The sequence below is a fragment of the Coturnix japonica genome, chromosome 9, assembly GCF_054131305.1.
Source record: "Coturnix japonica strain WE chromosome 9, WE-NBRP24, whole genome shotgun sequence".
Classification (NCBI taxonomy): domain Eukaryota; kingdom Metazoa; phylum Chordata; class Aves; order Galliformes; family Phasianidae; genus Coturnix; species Coturnix japonica.
Genome location: NC_140671.1, coordinates 3,238,896 through 3,255,784, shown reverse-complemented (window position 1 = coordinate 3,255,784; position 16,889 = coordinate 3,238,896). Strand labels below are relative to the sequence as shown.

At 39.7% G+C, this 16,889-nt stretch overlaps 1 protein-coding gene across 1 annotated transcript in view; it reads left to right on the top strand.

Moving 5' to 3' along the window:
• The first annotated feature begins 1,638 nt into the window (after positions 1–1,638).
• The window catches only part of GLT1D1 (glycosyltransferase 1 domain containing 1), a 34,384-nt gene continuing 19,133 nt past the window's right edge, over positions 1,639–16,889 (top strand). Inside the window, exons 1-4 of the mRNA XM_015878380.3 lie at positions 1,639–2,122; positions 7,801–7,949; positions 9,917–10,022; positions 14,035–14,086. Coding sequence (XP_015733866.1) covers positions 2,055–2,122; positions 7,801–7,949; positions 9,917–10,022; positions 14,035–14,086 — 375 coding nt within the window. The 5' untranslated portion in view covers positions 1,639–2,054. The remainder of the gene's footprint in view (positions 2,123–7,800; positions 7,950–9,916; positions 10,023–14,034; positions 14,087–16,889) is intronic.

The window sequence follows — 16,889 nt, the reverse complement described above, 5'->3', positions numbered from 1 at the left end:
GGTTGTGGGGTGGCCTCATTGCAGCCTTTCAGTACCTGAAGGGGACTTACTCCCAGGAGGGGAGTAAACTCTTGGAAAGGGCTGATAATAGCAGGACACGGGGAAATGGTTTTAAGTTAAAAGAGGGAAGATTTAGGTTGGATGTTAGGGGGAAGTTCTTTACTAGGAGAGTGGTTAGGCCCTGGAACAGGCTGCACAGGGAGGTTGTGGATGCCCCGAACTTGGAGGTGTTCAAGGCCAGGTTGGACGGGGCCATGGGCAACCTGATCTAGTAAAGGTGTATGTTTGGTGGCCCTGCCAGGCAGGGGGGTTGGAACTACGTGATCCTTGAGGTCCCTTCCAACCCGGGTCATTCTGTGATTGAGTCCCATCTGGTCCAGTCGTACCTTTGGATACGTGTCGGCTTCTTTTCTATCACAGTTCTACCTTGCAGCTCTCGTTGAGATGCTTCAAGGTAAAGGAGTCATTAGGGTGGAGGCTGAAGCAGAGAATATAGGTTTGAACGTTGTCTTGTGTGATAGCTCAGGCTGAGAATGACCTTTTGGGCTTTAAATGGAACACTGAAATATGCTTTTGTTCTACCATCACATTTACCGGACTAAAGCCATTGAAATATGTTACTGTTTCCAGCACTGGAACTTAGAGCTGCAATTCTGACCAGCACCAAGTGGGAAAGCTGCTTCCCATGGCTGGATTGATTCAACATTGTGTAGTTGAACCCAGTGTGTAGGTATGAGTTAAAACTTCTGGAGCAGCGTTGGTAATTGAGCAAGTGATGCTTGTAAAAGCACATGCTTTCATTTAATGATGGGCCTTTGTAAATAACATATGCCATAGGAATGACTCAGTAAATGTGTTTGCTCTCTTAGGTGGTTATACATCATGTCAAAGGGCAATGAGGAACACACAGCCAGCTTAACAGAGATCTCTTGGTGAGCTACTGTAAATTAACCCATTCTGCATGGGGTAACATGCATCAGTGTGGCCCCGTGGTAAATTACATCAGGGAAGCAGTCCAGGTTATAAACATGCAAGCAAAATAGTGAGCTTCCTCTTAGGTCAAGCATTTTTTCTTATCTACCTCACAGTGACAGAGATCCTGCATGTGCTGTCAGTATATTTACAAGGTACAGAATCCAGTCTGAGTCTGGTTTCCCAATAGGATCCCACAGTGTTACTGCCTGCTTCCCAACCTGGCTGCTCGCTGTTTCTGGTTACTGGGGATTGTCTGGAGTGCTTGCTTGATAGTTTGGGATGTGGTTTTCTTGGTCCTGAGCACTTTCTTTGCCCCTTTCTTGGGGGTGTTTGAGGCCAGGTTGGATGGAGCCTGATTTAGTGCCCAGCTGAGCAGCACTGCCCACAGCAGTGGGTTGGAACAGGGTGATCTTTGAGTTTCCTTCCAGCCCAAACCATCCCATGATTCCCTGAAGGCAAAGATGATTCAAGGGCTGGAGTGCTTCTCTAAAGAAAAGTTGAGAAAGTTGGAGTTTATTTAGACAGAAGAAGGCTCTGGGGAGACCCCATAGTCACATTCCTGTACTTAAAGGATGCCCACAGGACACATTCCTGTACTTAAAGGATGCCCACAGGAAAGAAGGGGAGAAATTCTATTGGGGGTGGGTATTTTAGATTAAAAACAGTGGGTTTAAGGGAGAAATTCTTCACTCACAAGGTGGTGAGGCAGCACAAAGATGCTGTGGATGCCACATACCTGGAAAGCACTTACAACCAGGCTGGTTGGACTGCTTGCTGTAGCTGAGACCGTAGCTCTCCTTGGCTTTTGCCCTTCCCGATAATCATCGTGCTCTCTGACCCCGGGGGCCCTGCAGACAGAGCAGCAGTGACACCACCCCGCACAGGGCGTGCTGCTATTGGGGCAGCTCTGCCGGCTCCCGCGGGGCTCTGAGCCGGGCGGGGCTGATGCAGGTGTGCGGCCCCAGCTCCGCGTGGGTTCCGCGAGTCCGTGCCCGTGCCGCCGGCAGGTGAGGAGCCTCGCAGGCAGACATCGACCGCGGCACGGCCCCTCGGTACGGCGAGCGGAAGGAAATGCCGCTATGAGGCTGCTCCTGATAGCGTGCCTACGAGCGCAGACCGGCAACGCGACCACGGCGGCCAGAATACAGTAAGTGCATGCGGCCCGGAGCGAGATCGGGGGGAGATCGGGTCGGGTCTCCTCCGCCGCAGGGTGGCCCAGCCCGGCCGCCATTCATTGCCCGCTGCGGCGCACGGCGGCGTTGTGTCTCACCTAAGCCGCGTGGATGGATGGCTGCGGCCCCGCAGAGCTGCCGCCCATAGGAGATAGGGGGCTCGCAGCGTGCGAGGGCTGCTTGTTGTTTCATAGCGTGATGGGGGACCACACTGGAAAAAATGAATGAATACGGCTGTATTCAGCCTAGGGCAGGTCATGCTGCAGGGTGATCGTAGCTCACAAAGGTGCCCTCGTCACCTGGTTGCTGGAGCTTTCTGCTGCTGTTTGGTCAATGGTGGTGGGTTTCCTAAGGGCTGCTGGTTTGGAAGTGCTCACTATCAGCTGCAAAGTCTGTGTGAGATGCAGCAGCAGCTGCGGAGCCTGAAACAAAGAGTCCATGTAACCATCCTAGCACAGCACCTCGCTCCTCCAAGGGCCTAAAATACACTATTAACATTCTTCATCAGGTCCATGTAGCCATCCTAGTGCAGCATCTCGCTCTTCTAAGGGCCTAAAATACACTAATAACTCAACATTCTTCATCAGGTTAGATATTAGGTTAAAATTCTTCTCAGAGCAGTCAGCTCTGGCATGAGCTGCACAGGGATGCGGTTGGGTCACAGTGTTGGAGATGGTCAATAACTGTGCAGACGTGGCACTGATGGCCATGGGTGAGCAGAGTGGTGTTTTCCTATCTCAGTAATTTGATGATTCACTTTACTCTTATCTTTTCCTCTCACCGGATAAAACAAAGCTGGTTATATGTTGCACTGAGACTCAGTGACTTAGTAAGGTGCCTTTGTCAGACTGGTAGTAACCAGTGATGTTGGTTAATCACCCCCAGCTGTGTGTGACTCCAGTATGGTGGCCTGAGCTAACGTGCAAGAGGGTGTAGGTTTGCTGAGATAGAACAGCTCGGCTGACAGGTGGTTGAACATATTACCACGTTAGTGCAATCATTTGCAGCTATATAGATGGATCTGTGCAGAGTATCCCAACTTGCTTTAGCATCTTAGTGCTCTCAGTTGTGCCTTGCACAAAATGGGTGCCACTTTGTCATGGACTTTCAGGCAGAAAGTTGTGAAGGAAAGGTTGATTTAATTGGTTTTCAAAATGAAGATGGATTAAAGGTTTCTTTAGAAACAGAGGTTGTTGTTGAGATTAGTAGTTTATGTCGTGTTCAGTTGCTATCTTATCGCTTGACATAAATTTTGTTTATAGTAATAATATAATGAAGTCCATTTAGGAAAAGAAATCTAATTGGGAAACAGAGTAAAGAGTACCAGCTATCAATTAAATCTGGCTTCCTGTCTATAAGGCTGCTAAGTGACAGCTACCAGCAGAACCATAGTATCACCAAGGTTGGAAAAGACCTCCGAGGTCATCCCGTCCACCAGCACATAGTACAAGATCTAAGCCAGTAAAACCATCTTTCACAGATACTTTTACTTAACTTGGGTTTTATTAAGACTTTGTGCCTCTTAAAAGTATCATTGTGTATGGTTAGGTGCTTGGGTGTGTTGCTTCTCTCTCTAATTTGCCATGCCTGAAGTCAGGTTCATATGCATAACCTTTGTGTAGTAACGTGTATGCTGCAGAGAATGTATATTCAGATTAATATTTGGCTTTGGTTGTGTCTGTGTGCGTGTGTCTGAATTTATTTGTTCAATCTTCCTTTTTTATTTCATATTGTACTGTGCCCAACTTTCAGTTGTGTATACATGAAACAATGATGTTGCCTCTGGGTTGGGCACTTGCCAGCATAGATTAATTTTATGGCTTAATATCACTGGGGCTACTGTGTGTATGTTATTACAGCTATTTCTGTAAATGCTTCATATTTTCATAAATCATATATTTATTTCCTGAGTTTAAAGTAGCTGGTGACAAAGATACCGGAATCTAATTTGGCCAGAAGTCAGTTCACTAAAACAAGTGCTATGATAGAGGTGCTGTGAGCTTTATTTGTATTGGTCTGCATAATCTTTAATCACTTTGAAAAATCTGAGCAATGAGTAGAGAATAAAAGGCAAAGCAAAAGCCATTGGTTGGGCTGCTGTTCTTCTGCCCTGTACTATGTCCGCAAATGTTTTCCATTGCTGGACCCATTTATAAGACAGGATTAAATCCTGCAGAGTTATTTTGGCCTTCCAAAGGACTTCAGGGCTGAAGCAGTATCAGCCTCATTTTTATTTCTGTTCCTACAGTGAATTTTATTCATGCTTCCTTCCAGCCAGCATAAATTGCCTGCGTTGTTTAAAGGAGAAGCTTGAGTGAGAAGTAAAACAAAGAATATTTTACTTTAATGGCATTAAAAAAAAACCCAAACACAACAAAACAACAGTGAAAAAGCCCAGAACAATTTACAAAGGAAACTGAAAAGATGAGAAGGGTTTCAAGTCTTTAAGTAATTCCATTCAAGTATCAGGAAATGAGAACATAAATGTTTCTGAGAAGGTGATGGAAGAAAATAAAACAGGTTTGAAAACCACTGATGTTATGAGCAAGCACACTTCTAAGTTGCCTGTAGCTTAGCTCCAGCCATGCTGTGTTTGGAGCTGCAGAAGTGTTTCTGAGACCCCGAACCCAAGTCACAAAGCAGGGTTGGGAGGCTTTCTGAGCCAGGAGAAGTGAGAAATAGTGATCAATAATATAGGAAAGAAAAAAAGAAATGGTGTAAAGCATGGCCTGATATTTTGTAAGTATGTTAGAAAAAACTGTTTTTCTATAGAAGTCTTCAACAGAGTGAAAAATGTGTCGGAGATGGTAACTTGTAGCAATATCCCTCTGCACACTGCTAGATCCAGAGCACTTATGCATCTATGTGTCAGTTATGTATCCATTACCTCCCATTATTAAAAATAAATAAATAAGAACCAGGTGACTTCTCTCAATATGAAATTTGGCGAAGCTGGGAAATACTTAAGTGGTGTTTAGATGTAAATAAATATCAGAGGGTAAGCTGTGACTGTTACAATCTGCTCTAAGAAATTCTCTTCCAAGTCTGTGAGTCCTTCAGTATTGGAGGAAGGTATGATAAAGCAGGGTAAAATCTGGGGTATACTGGGGTATAAGGTGATTGGAAATCTATTTGCTGCTTTCAGAACTGTGATAGAGGAAAAATGTAGCCTTGAAATTTGACATTTTCTGTTCATTTTTATTTTCCATGCGGATGTTATTTGTTTATGAGGTGGTGAAATAACATGAATATGCAGTTCTAGGAGGAGAAAATATAGGGGTGGTGATCCTCTTATGTCTTGGCTTTGTTCAGGGACATCTGTGACTTCATAGACAGACCAGCCTTGCAAAAAAAAAATGCCCTGCAATACCTTTGCAGCACCCTCTTATCGTGTTCCTTGATAACAGAATGTGTGTGAAAATCACAGTCTGCTCTCTTATTTACTTTTTGCTTATAGAGATGAAAAATCATCTAAAGCCATAGAAAAACAGCACTGTACATTTCAGTACTGAAACACTACACTGTAACGCTGCTGCTGTATGCATACGTTTCCATATATGCATAATTTGGAGCTTATGACTAATCGTATTGAACACAGTGGTATGTTTATGGGATGAAGGTCTCTTCACATCTGGGAATTCAGATTAATCTAGGAATGATTACATAATTTTTCCTTCTTAAGCCGCATGTAAATTTCTTACGTACTCCTGAGTCATTTTGTGTAGGCAAAAAAACCACAAAAAGAAGCAATAGAGGCAATCCCCAGTTTCTGAGCATTGGAGCACACGAGGGAGTCCCCCTCTGCTCACAGCAGAAGCAGCTGGCTGTCATTCAGCTGTGTGGTTTGGAGCAGTGGAGGAAAGTCTCATTCCTGGTAGGTGAGAAAAAAAACAAAGACATTTAGATCACAATTCTTAGCATTGTTTCTTGATTCCTGTTGTCATAAGAGAGATATTCTCAAATTAGTTATAATACGTGGACATACTGCTTGTGTGTGATAGTGATTTATGGTAATTGGAACACCGAAGGGGGAAATAGCACCTTTTAGGCTATTTAATGAACGGCTGTGAACTTTGGGAATGCATGCACCAGCATCCCAGCTACTTGCCCCAGTGTTTTTCCTTCCACAGCTGCAAGGTTTAGGCGTTGTTATTGAGATACAACTGGAGAGCCTCTTTCACATGTCAAGCAGGTGCTTGGTGCAAGTTCACAGGACAGTGGAAGTAAATAATTGCTCAACAGTGCAAATAAGAGCTTAGCTGTGGTTGCTTTTTGTTATTTATTAGTGCTTGTTATAATTCCTTGGGCTGGTTTCAAACGGTGAAGTTAAAAGCAAAATGAGTTTCTTTTTAGAATAGGGAAGAAATACAGCACCATATGTTGTGCTGATGGAGCTCTGTGTGATGTAGTGCTAATGCATTCCTTTCGAGACCTCACGATATTTTACAGCATTTTTAGCACCAATTTCTGGCCTGCAGAAGTTCCTCAGCACAGCAGAAAATGCCTTTCTTTGGGTGGATATGAAATGATCAAGAAAGGAAACATTACCCATGATGCTAATGAGTTAGCAAGATTTTAATGCCAGAACAATTAATATTATGTGAGGAAAAAATCAGCTGGAACTATATGTAATACAGAGTAAACATCCTTGTGGTATTTAATAATACTTAAAACATCAATGTTAGTTGTTTGAAGTGATGTTATCTCCATTTCAGCAGATGAGGTGTGCCAGTTCCTATCAAAACATGGATTTGCTCCTGTTTTTTGACTGATGGCACTGGAAACTGATAAGTGGGTCTGGTTTCTGTGGGAGGAATTATGAGCACATAGAAGGAAAGTCTGAGGCAAAGCTCATGGAAATGCTGAAAGCAGAGCTCCCTGCAATCCATCAGCACTATTTGAATCAATTTTTTAATAGGAGGAACTGCTGTAAATGAAGATGAATGGGTGAGCTGGCACCAAGATAGGTGGTTTGTGTGTGAAAGTTTTTGGAACAACTGAGACTTTTTTTCTAAAGACTGAAAGTTTCCGTGTAATTACTTTGGTGTTTTCATTTTTTTATTTTTTTATTTTTATTTTTTTTTAACTTCAATTATCCTGTGACTGTTTAACAAATGGGGTAAACCAAGGCAGGAGACATGCCCACAGTCAAAGAAAGGAGGAACACATTTTCAACTCTCCAGCTTTATTTATGCCTTCTTTTTTTTTTTTTTGTTGTTCCTGCAAACAATATTTGCACGTTCGGTATTTCTAACAGTATTATTTAGCTGGTTGTACTTGTTGGGGCCTTTCTCCAGAACGAGGGGCTGTGAATATCCAAGACCAAGGCTTTCACTCTCCATGGAATCTTTTTAGCATATTGAGCAGATGATGAGTCAGAAGAGGTGCTGGTCAGCGTTTACTTCCCACTGATTCCCAGAGGCGGGTTGGTATTCATGGGCTTGGATCTTAAAGTAGGTATGGGCTACAATACAGTGGTGAAGATTTTCCAGAAGAACCCCTTGCTTTAGCTTTGTGGTCACCTGAACAAAGTTACAGTAAAGACAGTTAACACAGGAACAAAAACTAAGGGAAAACATTAAGTAATTGAATGCCTGCAACATTCATTTTATTTATTTATTTTTCTCTTGCTCTATCTGTTTTTATAATGAAGGAGTCATCTGCATGATGCAGGTCACATCTGCGTTCTCAAAGATGCTTCCAGGTGTGAAAGTCTGACTGAAATAGCAAATCTAACCTCTGCAGATCAATTTGATGCAGCCCTGGCCATTCATCTTTATAAAGGAGGCAGACATCTGCAAGGTAATTCTCTTCCTCTTTTGCATTAAAAGTACCTCCTAAAATGCACTGAAAAAGAAGAAAATAAGTGCAGACTGTTACAAAAGACAAAACACGCATAAACCCACACATATTGTAGTTATTTCTATTTGTCCACTTCAACAAGTATTCAGAAACACTGAAAGTCTTTTTCTGAGGGAGATCTAAATAAATGTACTTTTAAAGCACATAATGCGTTTTACAATTAAGTACTTAAACTACATTAAGATAAGAGCATCATATTAACATTAAGATAGTTTAAGGAAACGTGCTTTTCCAGAGGACAGCAGCTTGGCTAAGTGTAGCTCAGGTCAAACTGGGAAGAGCAGGGAGGTTAATCTGATTTTTCGGTTGAAAAATGAGTCAGAGTTTTTTGGGTACATGAAGTAACTTGCAGTTGTTGTTCATGCCAACTAAACTCTAGGAGGCAGGATGTTATCTGACACATAATAGGGTGTTCTGTAGGAACTGGCCAGATAGAACAAAATTTTAGTCTGTTGCTAATGACATACTTGAAGCACCAGCTTCAAAATTACGCTGTCATCTACTGAAGTTGCAAGTGTAAATCCATTTTTGAGATCACATTCCCATTGTCTGAATCTATTTGCTTGAACAAAGGTACATCATCTGATAGTTTCATCACATCTCAGTGTAAGGCGCATGGTTCTAGGTTTTAGACTTCAGTGGTCCCCAGGCAATTTGTGCTGGTAAGCTTTCGTAAAGCCTGAGTTATTATTTCTAGCGTGCCTGTATATCTTTTGTTATAATGGAGCTCTGATTTCAGTAGGGATCCAAGAATACAAATACTGAAATAATGCTGTGTGGTGATCGCTGCTACCTTATCTATTAGGGCTTCTCTTGCTGGAGTGCCATTTGTTTAGAGTTTAAAACCATGTTCTCCATGTAGTAATTAGCCACCCTCAGGTTGTTACATGTTCGCTTAATGTGGTGGAAAACTGACCACTTAATAGTTTTCAGCGCTGAAAACAATCAACAGTAAACATTATTGACTACAGCCTTAATGAGTTTAAGGAAAGAACGTTTCTGGTAACTTGTCAGTCACTAAAAGGAACCTGACACCAGGACAACAAATGCTATTAGAAAGGAATCTTAAATTACTATTGGCTTTTGTATTTTCACTGTCTTTGGCCTTGTCCATGTAAGGCTTACTGCTTTTAGCAGAGAGGTGCTATGCTATCGTGTGGTCATATTGATTTGTTCTGATGCCATGTATCAAAACTAGGTTTTTAACATGGTGCACGCGCTGCTGGGTTATCTGTGCTTTCATGCTCTAAAACTTTGTGTGTTGATAAAATCTTGCACACAGTCAAGCATGCATTCTTCTGCTCTTGCTGTTCTGAGCTCTGGGCATCCTACAGCACCTTCCAGAACTTGGGCCATCACAGAAGTTGTTGGAGCAACCACTTATAAACTCAGATCCATCTTTTGGGATGGAATCAAGCAAAACGATGGTTAAGGCGAAGTTTCACATATTCTGCCTTATTTAAGTGGGTGACTATTTCTGATGGTATGGCTCCACATACAAATTCAGTAGCATAACATTGGCCACCCAAACCATTATACTGGTGTGCATGAGAGGGCAGTGATTGATTGGCAGAGGCTAGATGTGTAGAATGAACCCAGCTTTGAGGTACTGTATCTTATTAAAATGTGAATACCATTTGTAATATACATGCTGTTTGGTGGGCTGCCAAATGTAGAAAGTAATTGATTGCTTTATTAAATATGGACAAAGCCAAAGAAAATCTCATAGCTACATAACAGACTGATGCGCTGTTATTGTATGTTTCTCGTCAGTGCCAAAACCATAAAGAAACAAGTTTCTGCACATTTCAATTTCAAAGCCATTTGCTTATATATGTAATGCGGTATTGTCAATATACCTTTCTCACTCTTAATACACCCTTCTCACCTTGGTCACTGTTTTGCAGGTAGCAGAATTCCTTTTGGAATCATCTTTGGAGGAACAGATATAAATGAAGACATCAGAAGTGAAGAGAAACATCGGGTAATGGGAGCAGTGCTAAGAGAAGCCAGGTAAAATCTGTGTGGAAGGTTTGTGATAGGAAATTACATATTTTAAAGGATGATTTTGTAGGAACTCTTCCATAAATGCTTGGAGTAGCTAGGAGATATGTAAACCAATGGACAAACAATAAGCAACTTGATAGCACTGTGGGCTCAATCTAGTCATTACAGCTTTATGATACAGTTTCTTCATAAAAACATAGTCTGTATGCACTGTTTTCTTTTTATGTTTCCTCTGCTACAGTCATTCACTGTATTTGTCCACCTAAGATTTGGCAGAAGTAGCGATCAGGCTTGGCATCTTTGGCTGCGACTTTTCAAAATAACTCAAATCCCATTAAAAGTAATGAATTTTGTGCTTTGTTTACCAGTTCTGTGCTTTGTCCACTGAATCATATCTGTTTTCTAGAATAGTATAACTATGCATGTGAGGAAGGTATAAAATTCTAAGGCAGGTAAAAATGAGAAGAATAGCAAGAATACTTAACTTGTGACTTGGCAGCATATCTACTTCGTATGTAGGCATTATAAAGACAGTCTTTGATGGTTATTGTAACTGTGAACTGTAGTGGCTTGCCTGTGGTTTATTTAATGTTTATATTGGATACAAATGTTGTATGCAATCACATTATAAATTCTTACCAAAACTATTTTGGTACTTTGTACAATAATTTGGTATTTTGTACAAAACTGTACACACAGATAAAAATGCTCCTCAGTTTGAGAAGCAGACAACTAAAAATAAGTGATGTTTATCTGGTTGCATCCCAGAGTCAAACTTGTTTTCAGAGGCCTTGCACTTGATGTGCTGACAGTGTGCTTGAGTGAAAAGCAGCTGACTGAAGTATAGAGAGCTTTTGTTCTTTTTTTTCCTGCTAATGTGATCCTTTTTCCAAATGCCTTAACAAAGAAGCAGAGATGGAAAAAAATCTTTACACAAATTCTCTCTGCTTTTTTGGTGAATTGGGAAGTGAAATATGTACAGGGGGTTTTAAAGTCTGGGAAAATTCCAGTGTTATGTCAGTTTAGTCATCAAGTAGAGTTCAAGAACTGATCAGAAATCAGAGAAAACCACTGACAGAGGGGATTTTACAGCATTTCTCACTGTTTTGGCATCCCCCTGAAAAGAAATATTCCTTCTGCTTGGTCCAGAGGTGAGTTGATTTTAATGGTATTTGATCATAGCTGTGGTGAGGCAATAGTCCCTTTTCTTGTTTGAAACTGAAGTAAAATGAATGTAACATTTTGAATGGGGAAAAAAAATAAATAGATGGATTAAGTCTCATCAAGACACACTGTCTCTTCATATGTAGCCCAATTAATTGCTTACTGATGATAGGATGACTTTACTTGCATTCCTGTCCTTTCTGTGTGCCAGGACTGCTTTCTGAGCAGCTTTAACTCACTAACTGATCTGGTTTATTTTTCTACTGTCTTAATACGGAAAGTCAACAGAGATGTTATTTTGGTGGCACTAATCTGCTACAGCAGGTCACTCAGCTGCATGCAGCTGTGTTGTGTCTGAGCTTCTGCTGACTTGCTCTTTGCATACTTACTCCAATGGGGCTTAAATACATTGCTGAACAAAGGCTGCCCAGGATATCATCTCTATTCATCACAGCTTCTCGCAAAGATAACTGCATTGGTTCAGATATGGCGGTATGGATTTTAGCTCATGTTAGCAATAAGGAAATGTGTTCGGTGTCTGCAACAGGCTTATATCTTGTGGTTTTATCTTTGCTAATACTGCAGTATATTCTCGCTGTTATTAGCTAACTTACTGCTGGCATCAATATGCTGCTCTGTCTATAGTGACTTGAAAAATGTAGTAGGTAAACAGGCTTCAAAGACAGCACTTAATCTTGCACATTGAAAACTCATTAGGGCATGTTCTTATGTCTTAATGGGACTTGCAGTTGAAAATCACCTTATGGCCTCATTTAAAACAATGTGCTTATACTCTTTTGTTGTCCTATAATTAAAAAGTATTCTTTAAATAGTTCTTAGGGAAGAGAAGAAAGTCATTTAATACAGCGGTTACAATGAGAACATCAGATTTCAGCACTGAAAATTAATAAGTTATCTAAAAAAGAGAGTGTGTGAGTGTCCTTTGTGATCCAGTTCTGTGTTTTAAACATGATCTGTCACCAGTATAGCTCATGTAGCTTATAAAAAACCATACTGATTTTTTCTGTTCTGCCTTTTTTTTTTTTAATGGTAATTAATTGAGGTACTTGAGGTATAGTTTTGGATTTCCTCATGTTTCAGAATGCATCAGCACATGCTCTATGCAGTTCATTACTCCACTGCATTAGAAGTAATTCAGTTTTCCAGAAGTTATACTGAATGGATCTCTTCCCCGGTATTATCACTGGTATTATTCATTGCATAGTTATTAAAAGAAAAATTGATTTTTTTTTTCTTCTTTATTGATTGCAGGGTTCTAAACAAAAAGCACTATGAATTGTAGATTACTTGTCCAGTACAATATACCACCACGTTCCATAAAACAAAGTATTGAGCACTCTAGCTTTATAATGAGTGTTTCATTTTTAATCAAATTCCTCTAAATGGTGACTGTACTCCTTTCGGGTATTTAAATCTATTGAATAGTATTTTGTAGACCTGGGAGCAACAGTTTTTCTTGCTTGTTAACGTAATGTATTGAAAGTATAATTGCAAAAACTAGAAAGGAAGCAGATGCAACTTGAGAAAACAAGCATTTGCAAGGGCTTCAATAACCATAGAGCTGTCGTGTTATATATGTAGAACGCATCGTAATACCATAAAGCAGATACTACAAAACAAATGTATGGGAGTAAGTCTGCCTACAACAAACAAAGCAGGAGTTATAATTCAGCATTTATGTGACTTCTAATGGGTGCTCCAAATTGTAACATAACATCTCCAGTGGGAAAGCACTGTTCTGGTTGTGACTTAGCAGTGTGCTTCACCTCTTGCATTTGTGGTACTCTAGAGATATCTGCGAATGGAAGTGTTACATTAATACCGTGAAACAGAAGCATGGAATCTTATGTATTTTATTTGATAACTTATGATTTATATTCATTATTTTTAAAGGTGATTTAAAAAAAGAATCTAGTCAAGACAAGTTATGTCTCATATGAAGGAGACATTCAAACTTGTGTATTCTATGGGACAGATAGTCCTCAAGAATGAACTGTCTTTGGTTCCAGTTAATACTGAAGTTCCAGTTAAGAACATTTAAAGCATAAAATATGTGTTTATACTTATTCACATCTTAAAAGTTGCCTTGAAGTTCAATATGAACAAAGATTCTTTATTAAATCTGACTCCATAAGAGTATCTCATATGACTTCTGGGTATGACATCAAGCTCCCAATAAGAGTAACTGGTTTATTTGGTATGCTTAGATATCGGACTTCTGTGGCTGAAATCTTTCTATAATGAGATGCCTAAAAAGGAGGACTGTAGATATCAATGCTGCTTTTAAGTAGTCTCTTAAATAACTCTTCTGTTGTGTGGGATGACAGTGTACTGAATGTTTCTCAAAGACACATCAGTAAAAGTCAGGATGAGCCATAGTAAACAGACATAAGGAAAAAGTGGAAATAGACTTGGGAGCAGTTTTCTTCTACCTCCCAGGTGAAAAAATCCTACCCATGAAGTTATTCAGGTACACCCTTGTTTGCTTACTCATACTTCAGTGATATGATTTATGTAGATTGCAGCTGTGTGTATTGATATAAATAAACTATAGGATGTTCCCATTATTTTCTCTCATTATAAGAAAATCATCACTTTAACTGCATGAGAGTTCTAAGTTGTAAATCCACTTAGAGCCTGAAGAATGGTCATTTGTTTTACCAATGTTTTCTGGTTAAGAGCAAATAGAAATCCTGCTTTCTGTCTCTCCACCTATTGGTATTTTTATAAGCTCTGCTCTTCTTATACACTTTCTTTTCTGAAATACTTCCGTGTTTGTTATGTTTAAACACTTGAAGCAGTTGATCCCAGCTATTTATGTCCATTTCACCAGGTTTGCGGTGGCTTTCACAACGAAGATGAAGGATCTGGCGGCAGCAGAGTGGGTACGTTCATATGATGATGATGATGGTTATCATATTAGTAACTGCTCAGTCTCCTATAATGTCTGCTAAAAATTGCTAGGGAATTGTAATTGTATTCTCTATTGCTGTTTTTTTTCTTTATAGAGAAAGCCTTTCATATTTATGGGCTTTGACAGATCAAATATTTAAATGCTGTTTAGTGTTTGAAAGGAAAAAATGCTTCTCTGTAATGGTTGAAATTAATCATAATTGTTATTATTGGATTCCTCCTGATACTATATGCATATCTTGTTTCTTTCTGCATCATTTGATAAACTCCTTAGTGCAATTTTGTGAACATAAAGCTTTCTTATGTAAGAATTTGGAAGAATAATGCGAGAGCATTTCTTTTATCAACACTGGAAATAGGGTGAACTTCTGCAGGTGAATTGCAAATATAAAACTGAAGTTATGCTAAGCCCAGTGGTGTGTAATAATACAGCACTATTGACCAGGTCTTGAGGAAAATAGGGCACGTGAATAGCACTTTTCTGAAAGCACTTGTAAAAAGTCATCTCTGCTTCTGAAAACAGAGTGAAACACAGTGCTAAATGAAATATGGAGAAATACTGAACAGAATTATTTTCATCCAACATTATAGTGTTCAAATCCGTTTGGCAGTGTATTTGAAAGATGATTTTGCCAGCAAAGTACTGGTAGTAATAACACAAAATGAAATTCCCCTAATAAGTTAGCTAACTATCAAATTTCAGTTTGGCAGAAAAAAGTATGTTCTATGGAATGTTTTTTGTGTAGCAAATGTATTATCCACGTGAAATAAATTTTCTTATGGTGAGTTTAATTTAAAGGTAGGTATTGTATTCATGGAGAGAACCATCAGTACATGTAGAAAAATATGAAAGTCCTTTCAAATATAGTTTTATATTTGAGCTGCCATGCTATTTTATTAGAAAAGGTGTTTAACAAAAATCCCCTTATCTAGTAAACGCATAATGTACTTCATATTAATTGTAATGAATCCTGAGTTTGTAGGGAGCTATGTGAAAACTCATTTGTTTTCATATATTATTATTGGTATCAATCGTATTTTCCAAGGGCCCTGAAACTCCCTGGGAGATTGCAACTTAAACATGCTAAGTCCGAATTTTCTGCTACTGAAGGTAACTGATGGCTTTGCTGTTGAGTTCATTGAGCTCTTAGGGTTAATTTTTCAGTCTCAGCAAATATTAAACTTAGGTCTTTGCAACGGGACAGTTTAATTCATTCCAGGGGCTGCTTAAATAATGTTTAAGTACTATACAAGATGAGTGCAATGGCCTCTTGCACTTCTTTGTGAGGTTAGCGTGCTTGCATGGGTAATGTGCTGTGTATGCAGTAAATGTGTGAGCTCAGGCATTCTTTAGCAGGAAAAACTCAAGTGATTTCTCTAGGACTTAGCTAATTGGACTGATGTGATTGAGTTCCTTAATACCCCCCCACACACACTTGATTTTTAGGAGAGTAAAATTAATGTTTTAATTTCATAGAATCATAGAATGGTTTGGGTTGGAAGGGACCTGTAAGATCATCTAGTTCTGACTGCCTGCCATAGGCAGGGACACCTCCCTGTGTCTCTCATCTATTCATTCTCCCTCATCTATTCTTTCATTTAGCCTTTAAGATAGTATGATAATTAGGCAATTTTAAGTGCATAGGTCTCTCCGAAAGCAAAGCTTCCTGTTTGTTTCCGTGGAAACTGCAACAGGTACAAAGAGCACAATAAAGCTATTTGATAGAGCAAACTCCCAGCTACAAAACAGTGTTTTTTGACATAGTCACACCACCATTAGCTGTGCATGTTTGCCAGTGATAAACCAGAGCCCGCACGTCACACTTGTAAGGATCTGTGTGGCCATCTGGGTTGTGGCTTTTCTTTCATGTCATTGTCACCAGCTGCTGAAATGTAGCCCCCACTGCCTCACTGTGCTCATGTCCAGTGTTTGGTCTCCATAAATGTTCAACAGTTATCAGTAAACGTCAGCGGGTGCAACTTCTACATGAAGCATATTAGCACTCGTTACATATTAATTCACCCTAATGTGATATGCATTATTCCTGTAATGTGTGCTTTATTAGTTAGTCAATAATTCACATTACAAAGATGTAAACAATAGCACTGTGAGGAAGACCTATATTTTCCATCAACATTTTTACTATTACATTGCATAAATTATCCTTAATTATGAATTACATAATACAGCTTTTGTAATAATCTGTATTCTATGTAAATGTGAAATACATTCGAATATCTTGTGCTTATGATCTGTGTTTTATGTCAGTAATGTGGAATTGGTGCTTAAGAATTACCTAAGCCAGTTTTATTAGTATTCAATTTCACTTCTCTACTTTCCCAACTATCATTTAAAATAAAGAGCATAACATAAAATTGATCTACAACATATGAATACATCTGTACTCCATGTTAGACAATGTTTCCCACTCTGAGACAAGTCTGCCTAGCTGTTCATAGCTTGAGGAGTTCCCACTGTACAAAAGTGGGATGGTTGGGGGTCAATATGGGACTCTTTTTCCCATTTGCACCTTAAAGGGAGGCATAGTAGTGAAACCTTCAGTCTGTTGGGGGACTGTGCTTCTCTCCATGGAGAAATGGAAACAAAGAGCATTTAGCCCTAAGGCAGCAAAGAATGATGTTGTAGTGAAGGTTGTTTTGGGTCTCCAAGACGGTACACTAAACAACAGTGTCACTGTATAGGCAAGTCTTACATATATTTGGCAGCAACAGTCTTGGAAAAGGTCAGTGGTAAGAAGGGTTGGATTAATGCAT